This window comes from Typopeltis vanoorti, chromosome 25 (genome assembly GCF_054136105.1).
Source record: "Typopeltis vanoorti isolate ZY-2024b chromosome 25, IOZ_Tvanoo_1.0, whole genome shotgun sequence".
In the NCBI taxonomy this organism is placed as follows: Eukaryota; Metazoa; Arthropoda; class Arachnida; order Uropygi; family Thelyphonidae; genus Typopeltis; species Typopeltis vanoorti.
Window position 1 is genome coordinate 72,200,062 of NC_143573.1, and position 27,646 is coordinate 72,227,707.

Below are 27,646 nucleotides of genomic sequence, written 5' to 3' on the forward strand. Positions count from 1 at the left end.
TGGATTTGGTGTGCAGAGACTTGAAAAAGTGTTGTTGAATGAAGTGGAAGTGCAGAATCAGGGAGACTAGAGTTATTAAGGGGGGGGGGGGAGTAGATATGCAGATTCTAGGGAGGCAGAGTGTATGAATGTGTCTAATATTCCTGAGCAAGTACGAAGGACAACAAATCAGAATGAGATAGTTAGTGTAAGGCATCAAAATAGGGGTGGGACTAACAGGCTTCTGCATTTCATGTATACTAATGCCAGGAGACTGTCATCAAAGACAGGAATGGATCATTACTAACAGAAGAGTTGGAAATCAAAAACAGATGGAAAGAATGCTGTGAGGAACTGTACAGCAGAGTGGATAAAGAAAATGTGGAGTCCTCCAACCAAGAAAATTTGATTTGGAACCTCCTCCACTTAGGCATGAAGTTGAAAGAGCAGTTAAGCAGCTCAACAGCAATAAGGCCCCAGGTGCAGATGAAATCCCAGCAGAGTTAATTAAGGCCACAGGCGATGGAGGGATAAGAGTGTTTCACAGATTGATTACAAGGATATGGGAGACAGGATCATGGCCTAGAGACTGGAAGATGTTAGTTTTCATACCACTACACAAGAAAGGTGATATGAAAGCATGCAAGAATTATAGAACTATTAGTTTGATATCTCATGCAAGCAAAATTTTATTAAAGATCATGCTAAATAGAATTGAGGCCAAAGTTGAGGCAGAGATGCCCGAGGAACAAGCAGGTTTTAGGAAAGATAGGGGCACCAGAGATCAGATCCTTTGCCTTAGACAGATCATAGAAAAATATAAAGAATTCAGACTTCCTCTGGTAATGTGTTTCTTAGACTACTCTAAAGCTTTTGACTGTGTTGAGCATGTGAAACTGTGGGAAGTAATGAAAAGAATGGGTTTTCCTCAACACACTATCAGGTTGATAGCCAACTTGTATAAGGAGCAAGAAGCCACAGTAAGAACAGGTGTTGGATTGACTAACTGGCTTCAAGTTGGAAAAGGAGTTAGACAAGGATGTTTACTTTCTCCTCACTTGTTTAGTATATATGCAGAGGACATCATGCATGAAGCATTAGATGAGCTCAGGACAGGAATTAGGATAGGAGGTAGATTGATCAGTAATCTGAGGTACGCTGATGATACAGTACTCCTTTGTAATGACATGGAAGTGACATGGAAGAACTAGGACTAATTCTTGACAAAGTTAACAAGATCAGTAATAACAGAGGACTTCAACTCAATTCTAACAAGACAAAGATCATGGTTCTCAAAGGAAAAACAAACAGAAAAGCTCTTGAGAAACAAACGTATCTTAATGGAGAAAGAATTGAGGAAGTCAGCAAGTTTGAGTACCTGGGATCCATTATTAATGTGAAGAATTGCTGTTCAGAAGATGTCAGAAAAAGGTTAGAAATGGCTAAAACAACAGTTAGAGACCTGTCTAAAATCTGGAAGGATGGATCTATCTCCATGGGAACAAAGTTGAGGATTTTGGATGCAGTTGTTTTTCCAACAGCGATTTATGGATGTGAGACTTGGAACCTAAAGAGGTCAGATAAGAAACGGATATCTGCTTTTGAGATGTGGTGTTACAGAAGGCTGTTGAGGATATCATGCACTGAAAGGCGTACAAATGAATGGGTGTTAGAAAAAATTAGTAGAACTTTAAGGCTCCTTAAGGATATTGACAAAAGAAAGTTAAAATATTTTGGACAAATAGAAAGGATGGAAGGAGGACTTCTCAGAACAGTAATAGAAGGTAAAGTTCCTGGAAAAAGAGGCAGGCGCAGACCATCAATGAGATGGATGGATGGCGTGTGTGGAGTGACTGATCTTCAGAAAGTTGAGGCTGCCAGAAGGGCAAACAACATGACTATATGGCGAGACCTAGTGTGGAACATCATCGAGCATCGGAGTGAATATACGGCATCTGTAGATGCCCAGTGAACACAGACAGACAATGCCAGGAGTATTAGGAACAAGAAGGAAGAATTTTTGGACTTGGTTGGCGCTTCCTGACCACATTGGCATTAGTGAAACATGGCTGACAGAAGATGATATAGCTAGTGGGATTGAATGTCAGGGATATAGTTTGTTCAGGAGGGACACTAAGGGAGAATAAAATGGGTGAGGAGTGTTATTGATGAGAGCTGATGAACTGCAGCCAAGGAGAATAGACGTTGCACTGCAGAATAGAGAAAAGAGCACATTTGAGGCTATTTGGTGTGGGATTGAGGCTAGTAGAACAAAATATACAATTGGGTGCTGCTATAGACCAGATGATGGAATATATGGTGGAGATGGTCTGCATAAGCAAATAGAAGCAATGAATGGAAGGAAGGTAATTATTAATGTGAATTTCAACTATGGTAACATTGATTGGAAGGAGGAGAGGACACATGGGAGGAAGGAATTGGATTTTATGCGATTATTAAGGGATAACTATCTGCAACAGCATGTAATGGAAAATACTAGGGGTCAGAGAGTGCTTGACCTAGTAATTGCATCTAAGAATTTGGCTGTAACAAATATGACCACGTTGCCACCAATTGGTGAGAGTGATCATAGGGTGTTGACTTGGGAGGTGGCTAAAGGAGTGGAATTTACAATTAAGACAGGGTTCATGTGGAATTATCGAGCTGGTAAGTATGACAAGCTTAAGAGTTTGATTGGTTCAGTGCCATGGCATGTAAAACTGCAAAGGCTAGATGTTGATAGTGCATGGGAGACAGTTAGGAAGTATTTGCATGAGGCAAAGGCTGACTGTATACCTAGAGACCGAATAATAATAAATCAAGTAATGGTTAAATGGATGAATACCACCATTAATCTTGAGCTGCAAAAAAAAAAAAAAAAAAAAAACTGTGGAGGTAATTTAAGGAGAAAGGTGACTTGCAGGCCAGAAGGGTAAAGTGTGGTAAGAAAAGCAAAAGCAGATTATGAAAGACATTAGCCATGCAGACTAAAGAGAATCCCAAACAGTTTTTTTGATATGTTGCAAGTAAAAGAAAAAATGTATACGGCAGAATGATTTTAAAGAATGCTGATGGTAGGGAGGTAACTGAATCAGTTGATATAGTGGAATTACTGAGCGAGCACTTTGCAAGAGTATATCATCCAGGTGGTGACATTGCAGGAATGAAGGAATACTTTGAAAAATACGGAAATGGTGGTGAATAGTCTATTACAAAACCTCAATGTCAATACATCTGTGGGATTGGATGGTATACCAGCTCATGTCGTACGTGAAGCTGCTAAAGAATTGTCAGTGCCCTTGACTATTTTGTTTAATTTGAGTCTCGGGTCTGGGTTAGTCCCGAGGTGGTGGAAAGAGGGGAAAATAGTTCCACTGCATAAAGGTGGTTCCAAGACTGCTGTTGTAAATTACCAACTGATCAGCATATCAGGAATTGTTGTCAAGGTCCTAGAGAAAATAGTCAAAAGGAGAATACAGGAATGAATAGATGAAAAGGGATAATGTATAGGGAACAGCATGGTTTTGTGAAGGATAGATCATGCCTCAGTAACTTGCTCACGTTTTATACCACAGTGACTGATGAACTGAATAAGGATAATGGGTTTGCAGTAATCCTACTGGACCTTGCTAAGGCCTTTTGACAGGTTACCACATGGAATTCTAATCAGTAAACTGCAGCATATGGGAATGGATATAGGGTTGGTGAGATGGATAGGAGGGTGGTTGATGGAGAGATATCAGAGAGTGGTTTATTCAGGAGTAGAGTCCAATAGATGGCCTGTGACTAGTGGTGTGCCATAGGGTTTTATTCTTGGACCACTACTGTTTAATTTGTTCATTAACGATATAGGAAATGATCTGAGAGGAACTGTTCATTTGTTTGCTGATGATGCAAAGTTGGGTAGGGCAATAGTGAATGCACAGGATGTCGAAATTTTGCAGGATGATTTGGATAGTTTGGAGGGCTGGGCTAAGGAGAATGGATGTCAATTTAATGTGGCAAAATGTAAGGTTATACATTTTGAGGTGAAAAGATTAGTAGCAGCATACCACCACATTGGTGGAACTGTTCTCCAGAAGATTGACGAGGTTAGGAATTTGGGAGTGTTGGTGGATAGAGAGTTGAAGGTTAGGGGGCACATCGCAAAAGTGGCTAAATCAGCTCATCAAATCACTTGGTTGTGGAAAAATACTTTGACGAACAGAGACAAACAGATTATTGTTCCTGTATCGAGCCTTGATAAGACCCCACCTAGACTACTGTGCCCAAATTTGGGTGCCAAGGTTTCTTCTTGATGGGGAGGAGGTGGAGAGGATCCAGAGACGAGTGACCAAGATGATAACAGGTCTATGAAATGAACCTTATGATTACAGGTTGAAGATTTGTGGGTGGCTGAAATTGATTGATAGGCAGAAAAGGGGTGATATGATTGAGACATTCAAATTACTGAAGGGTTTCTATAAGAATAATTCAGAAGATATTTTTGAGAATAGAACTGGTGGTGTGAGGAATAGGGGCCATCCATGGAAGCTGGGCACGAGTGTGGTTAGCAAGGGTGTTAGAGCTAGGTTTTTTACTTGGAGAGTGGTGAATGAGTGCAATAAGCTGCCAGAGTTGTGGGTGCCATGACTGTAAATGAGTTCAAGGCAAAGTATGATAGATACTGTGTGAATGTTGAATAGTTGTTCTTGACATGATGTTCCCTCGACGAGTTTAAGGGCTCCTTGGAGTTGCTCATACTACTACTAATAATAATAATAAAAAGAGTTCCTGTCAGCTTGTGCTCTTAGTGTATACAGAGAAAAATGTAAGAAAATGAAGAACTGTGTAAAACTAGCTAAACAAAAGTCATGGAATGACTTTGGTAAGAACATAGAAAATAAATATCAGGAATGTGGTAAAATGTTCTGCAGGCTGTTGAAGGAAGCTCAAAAATGGAGGAAAGAATGCTGTAAAAGCAATCAGAGTTGATAAAGATGACATGAAAACTGAAAATACTGAGATATTCTAGATGTCTGGAGATTATTATTATTTATATTACTACTCCATGGAGTCAAAAGATTCATTCCAGGGGACTTACTCTATCCATTAACACGATATCTATCATACATCTCCTTAATCTGGCAATCCATTTCGCTCATTGATTGCTCTCTAAGTAAAGAACCTAGTCTCTGACCCCTTGTTTTTTTTCCCTACTACGTATTGAAAAATTTCTTCTGTGTCAGTCTTATAGTATCCTTTATTACCTTATAACCTTCTATCATATCCCCTCTCCTCTGCTTATCAGCTGAACTCTACAACCCACATACCCTCTATCTATCCTCATAGGGAACATTCCACAGACTTGTCACCAGCTTGGTCAGTCGTCTCTGAATCCTGAAATTTAAATCATCCCCACCATTTCCTGATCCCCAAGAAATGCAGGTGACCATCTCTGTGCACAGTAGTCAACATGTGGCAAAATCAAAGTAAGGAGGGATAGTAATCTCCTTTACGTGTCATTGTGTTCTTCAGCTTCCAAGTAATTCTCTGAGCTATTTTGCCAACTCTTGCATGTCCTCTAAACTTCAAATCTCTATCCACCATCATCCCCAGATTCCTAGCCGTATCAATTTCCTGTAAACTCCTACCATCAATATGATACAAAATGTGTAATTTTTTCATCTCATTACCTTACATTTTACAACATTGAATTGATAATCATTGTCCCTTTCCCACACTGCCAATTATTTAAATCATCCTGTAAAATATCCGCATCATCTTTATCAACTATTGCCCTGCCTCCCAGTTTTGCATTATTGGCAAACAACTGAATTTCTCCTTTCAAATCTTCTGCTATATCATTAATGTACAAATTAAAGAGTAGTGGTCCTAGTACAGAGCCCTGGGGCACTACACTAGTCATCCTCATTTGCCTTGATTCCACTCCACCACACATCACCCTCTGATGTCTGTCTACCAGCCATCCCCTATCTATGCTACTGGCCATATATCCATTCCTATTTGCTCCAACTTATGTAATAATTATCTGTGCAGTATTCTGTTAAATGCCTTTTCCAAGTCCAGCAGCTATCATGGTGTAGCTATTTCCTTTATCCAATTTTGCTGTCACCTTATAAAATGTGAATAAATTACTGAGGCAGGACCTACCTTTTACAAAACCATACTGCCCCCTATAGAGTATCATATTCCTATCCACCCATTCCTGAATTTTACTCAACCAACTTTTCTAATACTTTAACCACCACTCCAGAGATACGAATTCGTCTGTAATTTGCTACTTCTGTCTTGAAGCCATCTTTATGTAATGGAAGTATCTTGCCCTCTTTCCACTCCCTGGGAACCTTGCCAGACTTGAGACCTAAATTAAACAACTGCATCAGAGAAGGCACTGCCAGTTCACTTGCGCATTTTCATAGCATGCAAGCTGACCTGCCATCTAGGCCCACTGCTGTATTCACATTGATATTTTTCAATATACTGAGTATTTTCAGTTCATCTATCTCAATGCTCACATCAGTCTCTGTTACTTCAGTAACTGTAAGTCATCACCTGGATGATATACCCTTGAATCATGATCACTTAGTAACTAAACTATTTCTTCTGTATCTGTAACATCTCCTGCCATCAGAACTGAGTAAAGTTATCTTTCCATAATCGTTCTTTCTCTTACTTGCTACATAGCAAAAAAATCTTTTGGATTTACTTTGGCCTTCTTGGCTTTTTTCTTGAAATGTGATTTAGCCTTCCTTACCGTAATAGTTATCCTTTTTGCTTGTGCTTTATGCTGCTCATGGGCATACTGATCACCTTGTTGGTTATATTCCTTCCAAAATGATTTCTTTTTATGCAACTCCTGTCATATATTGTTATTCATTCACTTATTACTTTGAGAGATTACTAAATGAAACAAGCAGTGCTAGAAAAACAAGGTTGTAGAAAACACTCAATAGGAATTCAATCATGAATAAATATAAATACTTGAAGTAGAAAAAGCTATCAAAAACCTGAAATGTGGAAAGGCAGCTGGAGTAGATGATATTTGAGCAGAAATACTCAAATATGGAGGTATAAAAATTTTACAGTGGCTACACTTCACAATTGAGAGGGAGGAATTCCAGATGATTGGAATAGAGCTCTCATAATACTCATCTATAACAGTATAAATAAAATTGAATGTGAGAATTACAGAGGAATTTCCCTACTGAGTATTCCTAGTAAGATTTATACAAGTATACTCGAGAAAAAGTTAAGAAAATTCGGAAGGTAAGCTTGGAAAACAAGATGGATCAGGCCACAGAGGTTGTCAGGATCAGATTTTCACTTTAAGACAATTAGTTGAGAAATCATGGGAATGTAACAAGGATCTGTATTTATGTTTTGTAGATTTGGGAAAGGCATATGTCAACGTGCAAAGAGGAAAGCTGTTCAAAGCACTTGAATACTTTGAACAGCTTTTCTCGACACTTTACTTTATGCAGATCAGTTATATATCTAAATAAATGCTGTGATTAATTTGATATGAAAATCAGGAATAAAAGGATGAAGACAGTAAAAATAGGTAGAAACATTAAAAACATCAACTACATCCTGAATGGAGAGCCTATGGAACAAGTAAAACATTTTGGCTATTTAATCTTTAAATATACCTGTGGCATAACTATAAACAACAAACTGCATGATAACCATAGTAATTAATTTTAATGAAAGTACAAATATTTCTTACTGAAAATAATAATACATCATCAATGTGTAGAAACAAGCAAATCAAATAACAGGAATACAAAGTACATAACAACAAACCAATTAAAAACGTTGCTGCAAGCTAACCTATATGAATGCTTTTTCAAAGAAAGGGTGCTTTAAAACTGCTTCTGCAAAGAAGAGCTTCATCCCACTGGATACTGTGTTTAGTGTCAGTTATGCTCTGCCAGATCAAACTTTTGAGGTTTCACTTATGTAATATTTATTGATATTCTTTTTTCCACGAATACCAATTTTTTGAGAGGTGTGATGAACAAACTTTTGATCAATGTATCTGCCAGTAAAGGTAGGTTTTCAATAAACACTGGTTGACAAAGTACTGAAGTCTCTACAAGTAAGAAGGATGTAAACTACCAGCTTAAGGTTATTGATCCATTGTAGGAAATTGGTAAATTCATTTTCAGAATGAGGCCAAACAGCAAAACATTCACATAATGCAACCAAACAGTGGGTTGGGGATGGAATGGATGAGAGAAGGTATCTTCTGGATGGTTCAAAAACTAGTTTGCCAAAGGTGGAGACAGATTCCTACCCATACCTTCAACCTGTCTATAGATCTTGTTTTTTCAGCAGAAATATTCTGATTGTGTAACGAATTCAAAAATCTTCACAACATTTAAGAAAAATGGGTGGAATTCTTGATCAATGATATGGATTGTCCAATATGGACAGTTAATAGATGTGAAAGAAATTTAGCAATTTTATAGATGGTAGAGTCAGTACAGTTCATAGTGGATCTTACTGGAAACCTGTATCTGTACTTTCATTAAAGTTAATTATTGTGGTTATCGTGTAATTTGTTATTTATTTCAGATATTTAGGCACAATTTTTAATGAAGATGGCAATCAAATATGAAATAAACAACAAGATGAGCAAAGTTTGTATGGTAGGAAGAAGTCAATGGGAATAAATTTATATGGAATAAGGAATAAATTAGTCAAAACACTAAAATAGCTATATAATGTACAAGACAGTGTACAAACCAGTTTTACCTTATGGATCTGAAAGCTGGGTTAGAAACACTTGAACAAAGACTGGAGACAACATATGAAAGTTTTGAGAAAGATTAGAGGAAGGAACAGATGGCATCAATGGCAGTATGATATTAAAAATGAGGATACTAAGAAAGAACTTGACATTGTTAGCAGAGCCAATATCAGGTGGTATGGCTCATTAACTAGAATAGTAAATGAAAGGTTAACAAAACAGATCTAGGTGGCTTGATACAGTAAATAAGTGCCTTAGAAGAAAAAATATAAGATCTGATGATATTGGAATCTTGATAGTTAACAGATTAATTTTTGGAAAATTTTTGACTTTTTTTTTTTTTTTTTTTTCATGTAGTACTATGTTAATATTCTGTACACCCTTGAGGATATATGTCAGGGAATTGATTACGGTGATGAATATTTAATGTCAGCTAGCAATTTTGTATTAGTTAAGTGACTATCAGAAGTAATAAGAATATAGTTTGCAATTGGAATTGTGACTTGTAAGCTGTAATAACTGGAAAGACCAATGAAGGATTCTAGCAAACAAGGTTCTTTACCACTTCAATAAAATATTTTCCTTTTAGTAGTAAATGGATCAATTATTTGCATACCATTAATGATGTTATGCTTTCCTATATTTGTGCTTTAGATAAATCTGATTGCTTTACTTAATAAGAAGAAACAGTTGAGATTTCACTAACAGTGAGAAAATTGTGTGTTCAGTTTGTAGGAGTCACATAAGGAATTCAGCATTCTTCTGAGAATCTACTTGTTTCTGTTTCCATCGCATTACTCCATTTTTATGTTCCCAGTAACTTCAGTCTGTATTAAAGCTTCATATTATGGGATATAATATCCCTTAACTTAAATAAGATTCAAAATCTTGCATAGCAGAAGCTTTTTAAAATAATTGCATGCCAGTCACATATATAATAATACTTCTTGCATACAGACATTGGATATATAAATTGCTTCATTTGTAATTGAGTTAATGTGAATAAATTATATTTTATCGGGGGGGGGGGGGGGGGAATTCAATTCAAGATTGAAATGTGCTCTGTATTCTGGAAGATGAACTTTGAAAATGAGATTTCCAATCGCACATGCAAAAAAAAAGTGCGTGCATGTGTGTTAACACTTCAGTTTGATTGGTTATTGTATAGGGATTGCTGGCACAGAAACAGTTCTTTGGTTGTCCGTCCTGATCACTCATTTAGGCATATTCTTATTTTGGGTTCTTATCATGGTCCTTAATCTAGGTTCCTAATTTTTCTTTTGATTTTTCTTTAGATTGATACTTTAAATCTTGGTTCTGCTCCATCTTAGGCATCTTCTCTGGCATACCCCAGGTACCTTATTCATTAAACTATTCCCATCCATCACCCTGCATTCAGCCTACCCTATAGTGAGTTTACTGTACACCTTAATGTTATTGGTTGACCATTGTGTTCTCAGGCCAGTTTATCTCAGGATGAAACTATCACATTATTTATTGATTGCAAAGCTCTTTTATTCTGAGATAAAGTTCCTCATCCCTGCGATTAGAATTGAACTCGGGTCCTACTGGCTGAATAAATGTCTTTCACGTTGCATCATCTGTCTGACTGTGCAGCAGAGTACAAATATGTAATTATAGATGGTAAACTACATTTGCATATTTTATTTAAACGCTTTCAAATCTAATCTGCATTTGAAAATTAAACTGGTTTTAGTAGAAGAAACGAATTCCAGTCATTCATTCAGTGTTTGAGCAGCTTATCCTGATGTGCAGTGAAAACATTTTCTTGACACATATATACCTGTTAAGTAAACATTTAAGTTGGATTTCTGCTCAGGACATGGACTGGTTATTGTGATAACACCATGTTCCAACATAAAAATGTGCACAAATTCACATGGAGAGAAGAGGCAAGGAATAAGAAAAGTCTCATTGACTATGTTATTGTTGATAGTGATATTTTCTCCCTGGTGCAGGACACCAGAGTGTACAGAGGATTTGAAATTGGAAGTGATCACTATTTAGTCTTGAGCAGGATAAAATTGAATTTTGTATTGAAAAGATTATGAAAACATTGATTGATTCAACCAGAGAGGCATGTGGTGAGGTTGTCTGCAAGGATAGAAAAATCAGAAATCAATGTTGGACACAAAAAGTTAAAGAAGCAGTGAAGGAATAGAAGAAAGCATATCAAAAGTTCCTGGTAAATAAGTCAGCTTGTGGTCTTAAAGAATACAGAGACAAATGTAAGAAAGCTAAACACTGTGTAAAACTAGCTAAACAAAAGTCATGGGAAGACTTTGCAAGAACATAGAAAATAAATATCAAGCAGGTGGTAAGATATTCTGGAGGTTGTTGAAGAAGCTTAGAAATGGAGGAAAGAGTGCTTTAAAAGGAGTTAGAGATGATAAAGGTGACTTGAAAATGGGAGAAAAAGATATCTTTGAAGTATGGAATAATTACTTCAAAAAATTGCTAAATGAAACAAGCAGTGATTGCACAGTGGTAAAAAATACTCAACAGGTATACAGTCAAGAATACATATCCATACTTGAAGTAGAAAAATCCATCAAAGGCTTGAAATGTGGAAAGGCAGCAGGAGTAGATAATATTTGACCAGAAATGCTAAAGTATGGTGGTATAAAAGTCTTACAGTGGCTGCACTGCATAGTTCAGAAAACCTGGACAGAGGGACAAATTCCCGATGATTGGAGTAGAGCTGTCATAGTACCCATATATAAAAAGGGAAATAAAACTGAATATGAGAATTGTGGAGGTATTTCCCTACTGAGTGTTCCTGGCGAGATTTATGCAAGTGTACTTGAGAAACGGTTGAGAAGAATTGTGAAAGAAAAGCTTGGTGAAGAACAAGCTGGATTCAGGCCAAATAGAGGCTGTCAGGATCAGATCTTCACTTTATGACAAATAGTTGAGAACACATAGGAATATAACAAAGATCTGTATTTAAATTTTGTCGATCTGGAAAAGGCATAATAGACCAGGTGCCAAGAGAGAAGCTATTCAATATGCTACCGTTATATGGTGTTAATGGGGCATTATATCAAGCAATACTTATTCTTTATTTGAGTTGTAAATCAGCAGTTAGAATTGAAGGAAGTACAGGAAGATGGTTTAATGTTATAATTAAAAGAAACACATGTATTAACCACAGTGAAAATTATTTAATTGTAAGTTTTTCATCTTAAATATCTTAGAACATCATCAGTACAGTAGTTTAAACAATAATAGGAATAACCTACAGTTTGGGCGCATGATTACAATAGAATCTCATTAAACATGCGTAACGTGTTACAGAAGTTAAAGGAAAAAAAAGCTAATAAAATAAACAAACAAACCTATAAACAAACCTATCAACCAAATTTACAACTTATTACCTTCTCCTAAGACAAACTCTCACCTTTGATGTTGCATGGCGTTTATGAGATTTCATGCTCATGCAAATTGTCTTACTTTGGACAGACAGGTAAGTCTGTTCAAAAATGCATCTCGGAACATCAAGACCACATTCGTCTTTTAAAACCACAGAAATCTGGTCTCTCCCAACACATAATTGAAAATCCAAGCCATAGGATCCATTGGGAAAAGTCTAAACTTTTACAATCTTTATGTAAACATGAACGTTTATATGAAGAAAGTTCTGAAGCCCTGCTACACAGACCAAATTTAAACCACAACAACTTTCTTACTATTCCTAGTAGAGCTCTAATAGTACTCATATATAAAAAAGGAAATAAAACTGAATGTGAGAATTACAGAGGTATTTCCTACTGAGTGTTTCTGCAAGATCTATGCAAGTATACTTGAGAAAAGGTTGAGAAGAATTGTGGAAGAAAAGCTTGGTGAAGAACAAGCTGGATTCAGGCCAAAGAGAGGCTGTCAGGATCAGATTTTCACCTTACGACAAATAGTTGAGAAAGCATGGGAATATCACAAAGATCTGTATTTAAGTTTTGTCGATCTGGAAAAGGCATATGACAAGGTGCCAAGAGAGAAGCCATTCAATACGCTACAGTTATATGGTGTCAATGGGGCATTATATCAAGCAATACTTAGTCCTTATTTGAGTTGTAAGTTGGCAGTTAGAATTGAAGGAAGAACTGGAAGATGGTTTAATGTTAAATCTGGTGTGAGACAAGGCTGTACATTATCCCCTCTGTTATTCATTATCTATATGGATCACATTATGAAGGAAAGTGGTATTAAACATGATATCAAAATTGGAGATGTTAATGTCAGCTCTTTGCTTTATACGGATGACGTTATACTTCTAAATAAATCTGCTAGAAGTCTGCAAGATTCCCTGACTAAATTGAATAGCTCTTGTAATAGATATGGTATGAAGGTCAACAATAAAAATACAAAGACAATGAAAATAGACAGAATCATTGAAAATGTCAACTGTGTTTGAATGTAGAACCTGTGGAACAAGTAAAACATTTCAGCTACTTAGGCACGATTTTTACTGAAGATGGTAAATTAAATATAGAAATAGACAACAGAATCAGCAAAGCTGGTATGGTGGGAAGTCAATTGAATAAATTCATATCGAATAAGAGAGAAATTAGTCGGAACACTAAATTAGCTCTATACAGGACGGTGTTCCAACCAGTTTTAACTTATGAATCTGAGAGCTGGGTCAGAAGTAGAACACCTGACCAAAGACTAGAGACCGCAGATATGAGAGTCCTGAGAAAGATTAGAGGCATGAACAGATGGCATCAATGGCAATATCATATTAAAAACGAGGATATTAGAAAAGAACTTAACATTGTCAGCATCCAGGGATGCATTTGCAGAGCTAATCTCAGGTGGTATGGTCACTTAAATAGAATGGACAAGGAAAGATTAGCAAAACAGTGTTCTCTGGTAGGTTGGCAGGAAAACGACCCAGAGGAAGACCAAGATATAGGTGGATTGATATGGTATAAAGTGCCTTAGACGATAGTAGTATAAGATCTGATAATGTTGGAGTCTTGAGAAGTAACAGACTGATTTGGAGGAAAATTGTAGATAGGAAGTTAGTAATGATGGAAATTTTTCATGTAGTACTATCATATCCTGTACACCCCTTGAGGGTACATTACAGGAATTTGATGATGATGATGAAGTAAACATTTAAAAAAAGTAAAGCTTCCATAGATTGATAGAGAGATTGAATATTGATTTCACAATTAAAATTTTAGGAAATCTAGGTTCATAATGAAATAAGTTTTCAGATAAAACAAACAATAAATATAGTTTTATAAGGAAAATACATTTCTTAAAAAGTAAAAGGCATGCATTATAAACAGCAACAAAAACATAATCTCATCTTCCTCTGATGTTAGGCTCAGTAGCTTGGCTTTTAGAACATAAGCACTGCTCTGGTAATGCAGTTAATCCTCTCTTCATAGGGTTTTATGCTAATTTCTTGGGGAGGAAAATTCCAAATCCTGCCACCATCATATGAGACTCCCCTTCATTTGAAAATAATTTGTAAATGTTTCTGCACATCCTAAATGGGATTTAAATTCAGATCTTTTCAGCTAAAAGACATAATCATTGACTAAGTAATGGAGGCATTCAAAAATATAACAAACGCTTTATTTTAAATTATGATTTAAAATTAATTATTAGTACAGCAGTAAAGCTTTATAATTTAGCATCTATAAAATGTTACTTATCAGTTACTGCATTCAAGAATACTTCCGTTGACTCACTATAGGAAACATTGCTATAACTTGCTCATTATAGCAAACCACCGAGAACTACTGACCAAAGCCTCATTGGTATAATGTTATGCTATAAGAAATTTGCTGTAGCAAGCTATTCATTATAAGCCATTTGTGCTCCATACAAGTTTTCTATAAAGAGTGCCAGCTGTACTTGGTTATTACTTGTGTTACATGTTATTCAGATGATTGTCTCAGATGTAGTCTCATTTAGCTAGTTGCTGGTTTAGTCTAGTTTTGGTTGCTAATTATGGTGAAAAAGTAATAGCATTTTAAGGCAGTTGCATAACGCAATCAAAGATTGATATTTGTAAGTAGTAAATTCTTAATGAAAAATTTACAAATGTTATTTGTATTTTAAACTTTAAATCTTCTGCTTGCTAGCACTTAAACCTGCAGATTGGCAGACAACTAGCTAAAATATTATTATTATTTCAGTTTTGTATAAACAAGATGAGAATATTTCTCATCTTGTTTATACAAAATGAGAAATATGAGAGTCCAAGACACTCATAATGAGAATAGCAGTGAAAATTGCAGTTAGAATCCATAGATACAGTAAAACGTTCCCACAATTTACATTTTCCTGCCATTTACGTCATTTTCTGTTGGTCCTGTCTTAAGGCCTATTCTCATGACGTATTGTTTTCCCACCATTAACAACTTGATGTGGATGTTATTTCCCGTGATTTGCATTTTTTTTTCTCGGTGGCAGTACTGATTTTCGAATCGATTTCAGCGGATATCTGTGCATTTCTGTTCTCAGATGGCGTTGCTTTTGGCTGTAGTTTTCCCACCATTAACAACTTGATGTGGACGTTATTTCCCTGTGATTTTTTTTTCTCGGTGACGATACCGATTTTCGAATCGATTTCAGCGGAAACCTGCGCATTTCTGTGTTTCAGGTGGCGTTGCTTTCGGCTGTAGTTTCGTTTCCGCCATCACGGTGACTTGTGTGCATGCAGCAGTACTGTAGTGATGAGCGAAACCGTGATTTTTCAATCACAGTACGAATTGATATTGCAGAATTTCTGCAGTATCATTTAGTGTGTGAAAGTTGCTTTCAAGTTGCAGTGATGGATTATCCATGTTAGTAACATGGAGAAAAAACACAGAAAATGTATTTCGGTAGAAAAAAAGATGGCAATTCTGTGACGTGTGAATTGGCATGCCAGAACACGTGTGCATTTAGCATAAGATCTTGGAGTCCACTTTGAACATGATAGTAAAAAAACAGGTCAAGCATTGAACTCGATGCCAAGCAATCTGGTTCTAAGTCAAAAAAAAAAAAAAAAAAGCAAAAACGATCAACGATTAAAGATTTTTTTAAATAGATAAATGTAAGTACATTGTAAATTCATTTATTTTCAGTTATTAAATTTTGTAATCTAGTATGTAGACTCACATACTAGCAGTAAGTCATCTTTTAGCCTTTGTTTTAATGTTTTTTTACATTTCCTGCTGTTTCCATCAGTCCCTTGAAAAATGTAAAAAAAGGGGTTTTACTGTATGTGAATTTTGTCATTTGTGAATGCAGTTACTTTCAAATTCTATATTCTATTTAGAATATAGTTTAAAAAAAGATTTTTTTTTTCTGATAAGTTGTATGAAATAACATGTATGTTAGATGACAAATTTAAAATTCACTTTATAAGCAGATGTTTAATTCTTTTGAATAGTATCCCCCTATATGTGGGTCGAAAAATTCTTAAGCTCATAATGAAAAACTATTAAATTACTTGTACATCTTTGTTACTTACTTATCAAATGCAATAAAAAGAGAATATTGTATTGTACTTAATGCATGAGTGAACCCACAGTAACAAGCACTTTGTCTTAATGTCATAGAAAAGAAATAAATCTTTTTATTTATACACAAACCCAATTTAAAAAAATAACTTAAGTAAAAAAATTATCCAAATTTAAATAAATACAAAATCATGAGTGGAACTTACAAATTTGTTTTATTTTTTTGTTCTCAAAATTCTCACAAAACACATTATAATTAACCCACCGTTAGTAAGGTGGGGTGTCACAGACCCAAAAGATATAGAAAGAAATAACTAACATCTCACCTCACTAACGCCAGGTTAAACATTATTTGATTGCAATGTTAATTTGTTGCAGGAGGTCTCAAATGTAGGTGTTTCATTTGCTAGTCATAACTAAGCTGGATTATGAACTGAATAAACAGGTAATTAAAAAGTAATGTCATAGTAATTGTATCAGGTAGTTAAGAATGGGTATTTTTAATTAGCAAGTTCATTAACTTATTTTGAACTTTTAAAATATTCCATCCTCCTAATGTTTTACTTCTCTTTATATAGATTGATCCAGATTTAGTTCTTCCAACAATGAGAGCTGCAGTAGAGAAACAACTGAATCTTATTGCTCATGGGAAGGCTGAATATCATTCTATCCTACAACACACACTCACTGTATTTCAGCTTAAGTTCCATTATTTTGTTACTAATATCCTTGGAATGGATGAACTTTTTGAAGTCTCTTTCAGTCCTCTTTCAGCCACTGGAAAACCATTATCAAGGTGAGCTATATGTTTTACTTATTTTTTGTAATTATATAACATATAGTTACAACCTATATAACACAGTCGATATGGCTTTTAAATTGTAAACAATTAATTTTATTCATCATCATCATCATCTAATTCCTGACATGTACCCTCAAGGGGGGTATACAGATATGATAGTACTACATGAAAACAATGCATCATTACTAACTTCCTATCTACAATTTTGCTCCAAATCAATCTGTTGCCTATCAAGACTCCGACGTTATCAGATCTTATATTTCTATCTTCTAAGGAGCTTTTTACTGTACCAATCCACCTATATCTTGGGCTTTTTCCTGCCAGCCTGGCAGAGAACAATTGTTTTGCTAATCTTTCCTTTCCCATAATTTTTTAGTGGCCATACCACCTGAGATTAGCTCTGTTAACAACATCAAGTTCTTTCCTAATATCCTCGTTTTTAATATGATATTGCCATTGCTGCCGTCTATTCACACCCCTAATCTTTCTCAGGACTCTCATATCTGCGGTCTCTAGTCTTTGGTCAAGTGTTTTACTTCTTACCCAGCTCTCAGATCCATAAATTAAAGTCGGTTTGAACACTGTCTTGTATACAGGTAACTTTGTGTTTTGACTAATTTCTCTCTTTTTCCATATAAATTTATTCATTTGACTTCCTACCATACCAGCTTTGTTGATTCTTTTGTCTATTTCCGTATTTAATTTACCATTTTCACTAAAAATCATGCCTTAGTAGATGAAATGTTTTACATGTTCTATAGCAGTTTTCCCAACCTGTGGTTCGCATGATAATTTATTTCATTAAACTTTATCTTATCGTGTTGCTCACACCTAGGATATTTGCAATATATCTCTGGCTCTGAGGCCCATGGTTTAAGTAAACTTTAACTTAAACTTAAACTTAACACGAATGTTTGTACCATTACTTCTTCCCTTTGTAAAGCAGAGGTGAATAACCAACCCTTTGTAATTTAATTTAATAAATTATTATAAATTTAATTTAATATAATAAATTATAATTTATAATATTATATTGGGTTTGAGATTTATAATATTATAATTTATATTATAAATAAATTTTATAATATTATACAAGTGTTTTTCTCAGTTTAATATTCAGTTTTTCTGCTTTTGGTCAAATAATTAAGTTCACGACGAACCTTCTAATTTTCAATTTGTTCACGATTAGATATGGATCGGTGGTTAAAGTGTGGATCGTTGAAATGCAAGACAGACGATAATCCGAGTGGATCTAGTGTTGCCAAAAACATTACTAGTGCAGATAAAGTTCCTTCCATCACAAAATCATGCAAATATTGTCCATCCTATTTGCAAATGGGATTTTCCGTTCAGATAAAGACAGTGAAGACAGACCACAGTGTGTTCTTTGTTATGAAGTGTTATCGAATGAATCTATGAAACTGTCAAAGTTGAGATGCCACCTTGAAACAAAACATGGCAAATCAGTTAATTATAATAAGTCAAAAGAATATTTTCAAAATAAAAAATTGCAACTTTGTGGTTCACAGAATTTAGTTAAGGACATTGTGTGTGGAATAAAAAATGAAATGGACAACCCCATACAATTGGGGAAGATTTAATTTTGCCTGCGACAAAAGCAATAACAAAGAACTTGCTTAGTGAAAAACGTGTCAACGAGGTGTCTCGAATATCGTTATCTGATAATACTGTGAAAAGAAGAATCGACGAGATGGTTAAAAATGTGAAATATATTTTGCTAGAATGGTTACGTCATAGTGAATATTTTGTGTTGCAGTTGGATGAAAGCCACGATATTTCAAATAATGCTAATTTGCTGGCTTTTGTGCGATATGAACACGAAAATAAAGTTTGTGAAGACTTTTTGTTCTGTGAATTGTTACCTCTTCATACAACTGCTGAAACCCTTTTCAAAGTTGTCAATGACTTCATAACTACAAATAAACTTCAGTGGAAAAAAATGTGTAGGTATCAGCACAGATGGTGCTCAGTCAATGTCGTGAATACATAAAGGAACACATATCCAGAAAGTTGCACCTCTTGTGAAATGGACACATTGTATACGCCGCAATGAAAAAAACAACTGGATGAAAACTCTCTTTCTAGACTCGGAATGTGAACTTCCTTCTGTCGAAGGAGAACAACTTATTGAGTTGTCCTGTGATTCGACGTTCAAAATGCTGTTTCCTTCATTATTGTTATTGGAGTTTTGGTTCCAAGCTAAGTCTGTTACCCTGAAATTTCCCAAAATGCTGTAAGACATCTGTTGCCATTTGCCACTACATATCTGTGGAAGACAACATTTTCTCATCTTGTATATATGAAAAACAAATACAGGAACAGAGTTAACGTGGAGCCAGATCTACATCTGAAATTATCCAGTTTTGATCCTGACATGCGAAAGTTGACGTCTGAAAAACAGCACCAGCTATCACATTAGGTGAATGTTAAATTCATAATATTAGGCCTAATTGATATGTTCATATTCTTCCGAATACCTCCATTTAAAACAGTATTGCATTGTCATAAATGATACATTTAGTGTTGTAAAATTGTAATTTATTACTTCACCTTTATGATATGTAAAATATAAAAAATTTCTATTTTGGTTTTTATGGGGCCGTAGTATATTAACATTCACTACAGGGGGTCTGTGACATCAAAAAGGTTGGGAAACACTGTTCTATAGGTTCTTCAATCACAATGCAGTTGATATTTTCAAAACTTCTGCCTATTTTCATTATTCTTTGTCTTGCTGACCTTCATACCATATCTATTACAACAGTTATTCAATTTAGTCAGGGAATCTTGCAGACTTGTAGCAGATTTATTTAGAATTATAACATCATCCGCAAAGGGCTTACATTAATATCTCCAATTTTGATATCATTATCATAACACTATAGACCATATTGGTCTGTTCCTGTCTCATTATCCATCGAATATTCTTTTGAGGTCTACCCTGCCTTCTCTTTCCGATGGGCTTATATTTTAGTATTTGTTTAGGATATCGGGTGTTGGCCATTCGGTTTACATGTTCAATCCATTTTTGTTTATAATTGTTTAGTTTTTCTTCTATTGATTTTGTTTTTAGTTCTTTTAAAATGTCTTCGTTCCTTTTTTGATCTAACAATGTGTATTTTGCAATTCTTCTCATAAATCTCATTTCACTTGTTTTTATTCTTTGTTTATCTTGTTTGTTTATTGCCCAAATTTCACTGCCATATTTTCAGTATTGTATATTTTCAAGCATGTTTCTTTTATATCAGGTTTAATACCCCTTTCCTTCATAATGTGATCCATACAGATAATGAATAACAGAGAGGATAATGTACACCCTTGTCTGATATCAGATTTAACATTAAACCATCTTCCTGTACTTCAGTTCTAACTGCTGACTTACAACTCGAATAAAGACTAAGTATTACTTGTTATTGTTACACCCTGATAACTTAAGAATGTGAAAATTTCAGTTATCATGATGTAACAAGAAAAGAAGAAATAAAAACCCTGTATAGATAACTAAGTAAGCAAGCTTGTTCCTAAGTAGATATCGTTAAGAGCCTTTGAAAGTAACGATCACAAAAAATTAAAAGAAAGAAAAATATGCTTGCATCCAAGTGAAAAACATAGCTAAAATTGTTTGTTGAACTAAATAAAAAAGGAAGGGAATTTTATTACAGTTGTGATATGATGAAATAAGGTTAAGTAAAGCAAAGAAGATTAGTCATAGGATTTTGTATGTGAGAGGCTAGTTTTTACACTTGAAATAAGAGATTAAAGATTCGAGTTAATTCTTAGAAAATTTTGGAAAGGGATTAATTTAGTATAGATGACATAAAGGTTAGCTTAAACAAAAACTGGGGCTCAAGGTCATAATTCTCGAATTGAGACTTCGTCACGTGTCAGTCGCGTGCACATGGACCGCATGATGTTTTGGCAGAAAAACGCCACTCTAATTGGTCAGTGAAATCGACTCCAGTAAGGGGGGGAGAAAAGAAATTGAAGAGGGTGCCGGTAGGGGCATCGTATAAAAGGGTTAGAACCCCCCACGAGGCTTTTTCCTCAGAGTTTTCTTCACGAGTCTTCGTATAGGTCACATGCGGTTTTCCTTAGTGACGGGTTAGGGGTTTTCTCTGTCCGACACAATAAGGAAACAAAGCATGCGGGATTTCGATTCTGTGTTCCTATTGTAAGAAATGAGGGATGCCGTTTAGTTAAAAAGAAAGAAGATAATGTCAGTATGTTTCATCGTCCAGTGATTGCAACGAGCAAAAGAAAATTCTATAAAGAAGTCAGTGCCTACGTGGTGAATTTCACAGCCATAGTATAGATGATCCTGTGTATGTCCTTGATTGAAGAATGTAAGGTAAAGATTGTGAAAGCCCATCTTAGTGCCAAAAGAACTTAGGAGTGATAAGTTATAGAAGAGTTTGTCCTAGGAAGGTAAAATATCGGAAAAAGGTAGAGACCAGTGTAGTATACCCAAGTCAAAAGGTACTGTAAAATCTCATGTCAATTCAAATCATATGTAACTGTAGTCATTGTTGAATTACTGAACAGTTGAAGGAATTAATGAGAAATATACTAGGGCTTTAGTACATGTCAAACTAGAATGAAAATGAGCTTGTTACTATTAATTAATAAGTATTCATGTGCCTAGAGATTTATCCATGTACATTGTATTTTAATTAAGAGAGTTTAGAGCTAAAAAGTGTGTATTAGCTCAGCAAAAGAATAATTTTAATCCATATTGTCTTAGTGAGAAAATTAGAGTAACTGACTATATATGTCCTAGAAAATACAGAATTATAGCGTGATCAGACCAGTAAAGGGTTAGACAAAGGATCAACTAGTTCTAGGATTATACATGTTTGTATGTATAGAATCTGTTATGGCAATATGATCACAATTTTCATGTAGGATCTTAACCTAATACTTGTGTTTAACTAGTGAAAATTTGTATTATATATTCTTAGTATTGAATTGAGTTTTATTTGATAAAGAATGAATTGTACCATGTTTAAGATGTCAATAAACTTTTGTTCATTGAAAATACAGTTGTCTGAGATTGCCGCTCAATGCACCACTTGTAACAACGTATGAACCTAATCATGTGGGGGGGGGGGAGATTTTGTTGAGTTACGAGATAAAGGTCACGACTTCATATTAGTTTCACACTCACACATATTTTGGTGATTACTCCTTGTTTTTGAATTTTATATCTTAAACTAAATGTCCTGAAAGGTGCAGTACAAAATAAATATTTAGGGACACTAAAGGGAGAAGAAACTTGAATATTTGTATTTGGGTGATATCTCGTATATAGAAAAGATTTGGATAAAGACAAGTAGAGTTTCACATGTAAGGATAGTTGAAAGCCTAATAATAGTAAATTGGGACACAACAATATAATTGCCCATTTCAACCATACAACTGTAGCATTATGAATAGCTTCTCTCTTGGCACCTTGTCATATGCTTTTCCAGATCTACAAAACTTAAATACAGATCTTTGTTATATTCCCATGACTTCTCAACAATTTGTCATTAAGTGAAAATCTGATCCTGACAGCCTCTATTTGTCCTGAATCCAGCTTATTCTTCACCAAGCTTCTCGTCCACACTCCTTCTCAACCATTTCTCAAGTATACCTGCATAAATCTTACCAGGAACACTCAGTAGAGAAATACCACTGTAATTCTCACATTCAATTTTATTTCCCTTTTTATATATGGATACTATGAGAGCTCTACTCCAATCACCTGGAATTTGTCCCTCTGTTCAGGCCTTCTGAACTATGCAGTGCAGCCACTGTAAGACTTTTACTCCCATACTTGAGTATTTCTGGTCGAATATCATCTACTCCTGCTGCCTTTCCACATTTCAGGCTTTTGATGGCTTTTTCTACTTCAAGTATGGATATGTATTCCTGACGGCATGCCTATTGAATGTTTTTTATCATTATGCTGTCACTGATTGTTTCATTTAGCAATTTTTTGAAGTAATTACTCCATATTTCAAGGCTATCTTTTTCTCCTGTTTTCATGTCACCTTTATCATCTCTAACAACTTTTACAGCACTCTTTCCTCCATTTCTAAGCTTCTTCAACAACCTCCAGAATATCTTACCACTTCTTGATATTTATTTTCTATGTTCTTGCAAAGTCTTTTGACTTTTGTTTAACTAGTTTTACACATTGTTTAGCTTTCTTACATTTGTCTCTGTATTCTCTAAGAGCTGACTTATTTGGCAGTAGCTTTTGATATGCTTCTTTTTCTTCACTGCTTGTTTTACTTCCTGTGCCCGCCATGGATTTCTGAATTTTCTGTCCTTGCAGACAATCTCACCACATGCCTCTCTGGCTGAATCAGTGTTTTCTTCAAGGCTTGCCACTGAATCTAAAAGTTTGGTTGCTGTTCTCAAACTCTTTCATTTTTTTTCAATAATCTTTGTGTATTTTAGTCTACAGTCCACATCTGTGAGCTGCTCAACTTTTATCCACTTTAAAACTTTCTTACATGTTATTCTTTTCAATGCAAATTTCAATTTTATCCTGCTCAAGACTAAATAGTGATCACTTCCAATTTCAAATCCTCTGTACACTCTGCTGTCCTGCACCAGGGAGAAAATATCACTATCAACAATAACATAGTCAATGAGACTTTTCTTATTCCTTGCCTCTTCTCTCCATGTGAATTTGTGCACATTTTTATGTTGGAACATGGTGTTAGTAATAACCAGTCCATGTCCTCAGCAGAAATCCAACATGGTTTTGGCATTCTATAACATGGTTAGTCCTAGCAAAATGTAAGGGTTGGCCTTTCATTTTGCTAGGACTAACCATGTTATAGAATGGGATAAAAGCTCCATGCCCTACTTAGAGGAGGATATCCGCTCCCAAATGATAAAAGAAGCCACAACACTTCTCCGTTCAGAAGAAAACCTGGAAGATCTTGAAGACCCTCGTTTGATCTTTTAACATGCCAGAATTAAATTTTACTGCCAACTACAGAACGTTCCTACATAATAACTAGAAGATCATACATGCGCTATATGTGTGATGTACGCATTCTTCTGCTTTTATAAAAATACAGTTGTATTCAGTCCATTTATGGTTTCAGTGCAAACAGTTTTTTTTAGCGTTTAAACATTCTTACATTTAAAAAATTAAAAAATTGTGAGAATTATAGAAGTATTTCCCTACTGAGTATTCCTGTTATTGCAAGATCTATGCAAGTATACTTGAGAAACAGTTGAGAAGAATTGTGGATGGAAAGCTTGGTGAAGAACAAGCTGCATTCAGGCCAAATAGAGGCTGTCAGGATCAGATCTTCACTTTACGACAAATGGTCAAGAAAGCATGGGAATATAACAAAGATCTGTATTTAAGTTTTGTCGATCTGGAAAAGTCATATGACAAGGTGCCAAGAGAGAAGCTGTTCAATACGTTACAGTTATATGGTGTCAATGGGACATTATATCAAGCAATACTTAGTCTTTATTTGAGTTGTAAGTCAGCAGTTAGAATTGAAGGAATTACAGGAAGATGGTTTAATGTTAAATCTGGTGTGAGACAAGGATGTACATTATCCCCTCTTTTATTCATTATCAATATGGATCACATTATGAAGGAAAGTGGTGTTAAACATGATATCAGAATTGGAGATGTTAATGTCAGCTCTTTGCTTTATGCAGATAATGTTATACTTCTGAATAAATCCGCTACAAGTTTGCAAGATTCCCTGACTAAATTGAATAACTGTTGTAATAGATATGGTATGAAGGTGAGCATTAAAAAAACAAAGACAATGAAAATAGGTAGAATTGTTGAAAATGTCAACTGTGTTGTGAACGTGAACCTGTGGAACAAGTAAAATATTTCAGCTACTTAGGCACGATTTTTACTGAAGATGGTAAATTAAATATGGAAATAGACAACAGAATCAACAAAGCTGGTATAGTAGGTATAGTCAATTGAATAAATTCATATGGAATAAGAGAGAAATTAGTCAGAACACTAAATTAGCTGTATACTATATCCAGTGTGATAAGATATTGTTCAAACCAGTTTTAACTTATGAATCTGAGAGCTAGATCAGAAGTAAAACACTTGACCAAAGACTAGAGACCGCAGATATGAGAGTCCTGAGAAAGATTATAGGCATGAACAGATGGCATTGATGGCAATATCATATTAAAAACGAGAATGTTAGGAAAGAACTTGACATTGTCAGCATCCAGGAATGCGTTAGCAGAGCTAATTTCAGGTGGTATGGTCACTAAAAAATTATGGGAGAGGAAAGATTAGCAAAACAAGTGTTCTCTGCCAGGTTGGCAGGTAAACGACCCAGAGGAAAACCAAGATATAGGTGGATTTATACGGTACAAAGTTCCTTAGACGATAGAAATATAAGATCTGATAATGTTGGAGTCTTGACAAGTAACAGACTGATTTGGAGGAAAATTGTAGATAGGAAGTTAGTAATGATGTAAATTTTTCATGTAGTACTATCATATACTGTACACCCCTTGAGGGTATATGTCAGGAATTTGATGATGATGTTCTTACATTTATATAATTTTAACCCTGATGAAGCCAACAGCCACAGTTGGCGAAACTAGTTGGCATAACTTAGTTTAAAATAAATGTATTTGACCAAAAAAAACCAAATAGTAGTCATTCTCTCCTATAATATCTAACTGATTTGAAGGGAAATTTTTGATACACAGTTAGTCTATCAACAATTGTGAACAATGGTGATAATATTCAATAACATGTAAACTGAGCTGTGTATCAAAAATTTCCCTTCAAATCAGTTAGGTATTATAGGTTGTCTTAAATATATTGAGAAATGAGATTAGAAGGGGCCAGTTGTTCAAAGCAAAAATAGCTGTGTGAAAAAAAGCCAGAGGAATACCAAAAATAAACATACAAAATACAAGATGTTGTTCTATCAGAGAACTGACAAATGGTCAGTTCTCTGATTTTTTATGAGCTTGTTTTATATTTTATTTCAGACTATGTTGGAAACAACATTGGTAGTAAAAAACTAGCAATGTAATTTAAAAAAATATGTTTAGAAATTTTTACAAACATTGGAAGCTATATATCTGACACAGTTGGTAATGACAATATCCTTTAGTTGGAAAGACCTAACCTAGGTTTGAGTTCTGTTGAGGATATGAGGAATTCATCAGGTTTTACAGCTGAATCTGAGATAGGTAATCTTATATGGAGATGACAGGGTTCCCCCTCTCTGGGAAACTTTTTCTCCTAGATAGCACATATCAGAATAAGTTTTATTAATCTCGCTATGTTAAAATTTTTTATTTCTGTTGTATATAACATACTTTTTCTTTTATTGCTAGAACAGGTGTGGAATGTGCCGTCGCTATATGAAGTTAATTGCTACAAAACCATGCAGACTTCATTGCCCACAGTGTGATAAAACATATTCTATTCCACAGAATGGAGGTGTTAAGGTATATCGGGAATTGAAATGTCCCTTGGATGATTTTGAACTTCTTCAGTGGTCAGGTGGAAGTAAAGGAAAGGTAAGTATTTTTGGCAGTTCAGGTTTCAGGTATTCATTTGTGCATATTTGCACATAAACACTAACATTCAGCTCTGTTGCATGTAAATAAGTGTATGTACTGATATACATACAAAGTTTTCATCTGCTGGAAATGTTGTTGCTTGCGGTATATTATGGTTTTCTTATTATATCATTATTAGTTTGTTTCCAGCACATGTGAAATGGCCTTCATTTGTTGTGATGTGCCTCTCATTTTTAATCTGCTTCATGAATTTTGATGAAACATAATACAATGTGTATCATTCAGTGAAATTCTTCTTTTTCTTTCACTATGCCTTATCCCATGTTAAACAGGGTCGGCGCACCAATCTTTAACCTTCCTCTTCCAAGTTCTCCGGTCCAGGGCATCCTTTCGGACTCTATCCTTTCTCCCTAAGATCCTCTGTCATCTTATCCCTTCACCTGAGCTTGGGCCTGCCTCTTTTCCTCCTCCACTCCAACTCCATATACTCCACTCGTTTACCAACATACTCCTCACCCTTCCTCTCTACATGTCCAAACCACCCCAGCCTACTTTCTTGTATCTTCTTGCCAATTGGTCCCACCTTAACCATCCCCTCTAATATAGTCATTCCTTATCCTGTCCTTCTTTGTCACATCACTCATCCATCTCAACATCCGCATCTCTGCTACCTCCATCTTCCTCTCCTGTGCCTTGATTATAGGCCACATCTCTGCACCGTGGAGCATCGCCGGCCTCACCACCATCTTATAGAGCTTTCCTCTTACAACTCACTCTCTTGTCACACAGGACCCCGCTCATCTTCCTCCAATTCATCCAACCACATGTTATTCGGTGCTGTATTTCCTCATCCAGGTCACCATTCCTCTCGACAACCGACCCAAGGTACTTGAATTTCTTCCCTGAAATTAGCCTTTCACCCTGGAGTCATATGACGATATCCTCGTCACTCCCCGTTGACATATATTCAGTCTTCACCCGGTTAATTCTCATGCTGCTCTCCTCCAATGCCTTTCTCCACTCTTCCAGGGTATTTTCAAGCTTCTCTTGGGATGATTCGCATAG

The 27,646-nt window shown here is 35.4% G+C and overlaps 1 protein-coding gene across 1 annotated transcript in view; it reads left to right on the top strand.

Moving 5' to 3' along the window:
* Positions 1-27,646, top strand: part of Top3beta (DNA topoisomerase 3-beta) — a 233,460-nt gene that overhangs the window by 180,767 nt on the left and 25,047 nt on the right. Inside the window, exons 12-13 of the mRNA XM_090414786.1 lie at positions 16,797-17,014; positions 26,398-26,578. Of these exons, the coding sequence (XP_090270912.1) occupies positions 16,797-17,014; positions 26,398-26,578 (399 nt within the window). The remainder of the gene's footprint in view (positions 1-16,796; positions 17,015-26,397; positions 26,579-27,646) is intronic.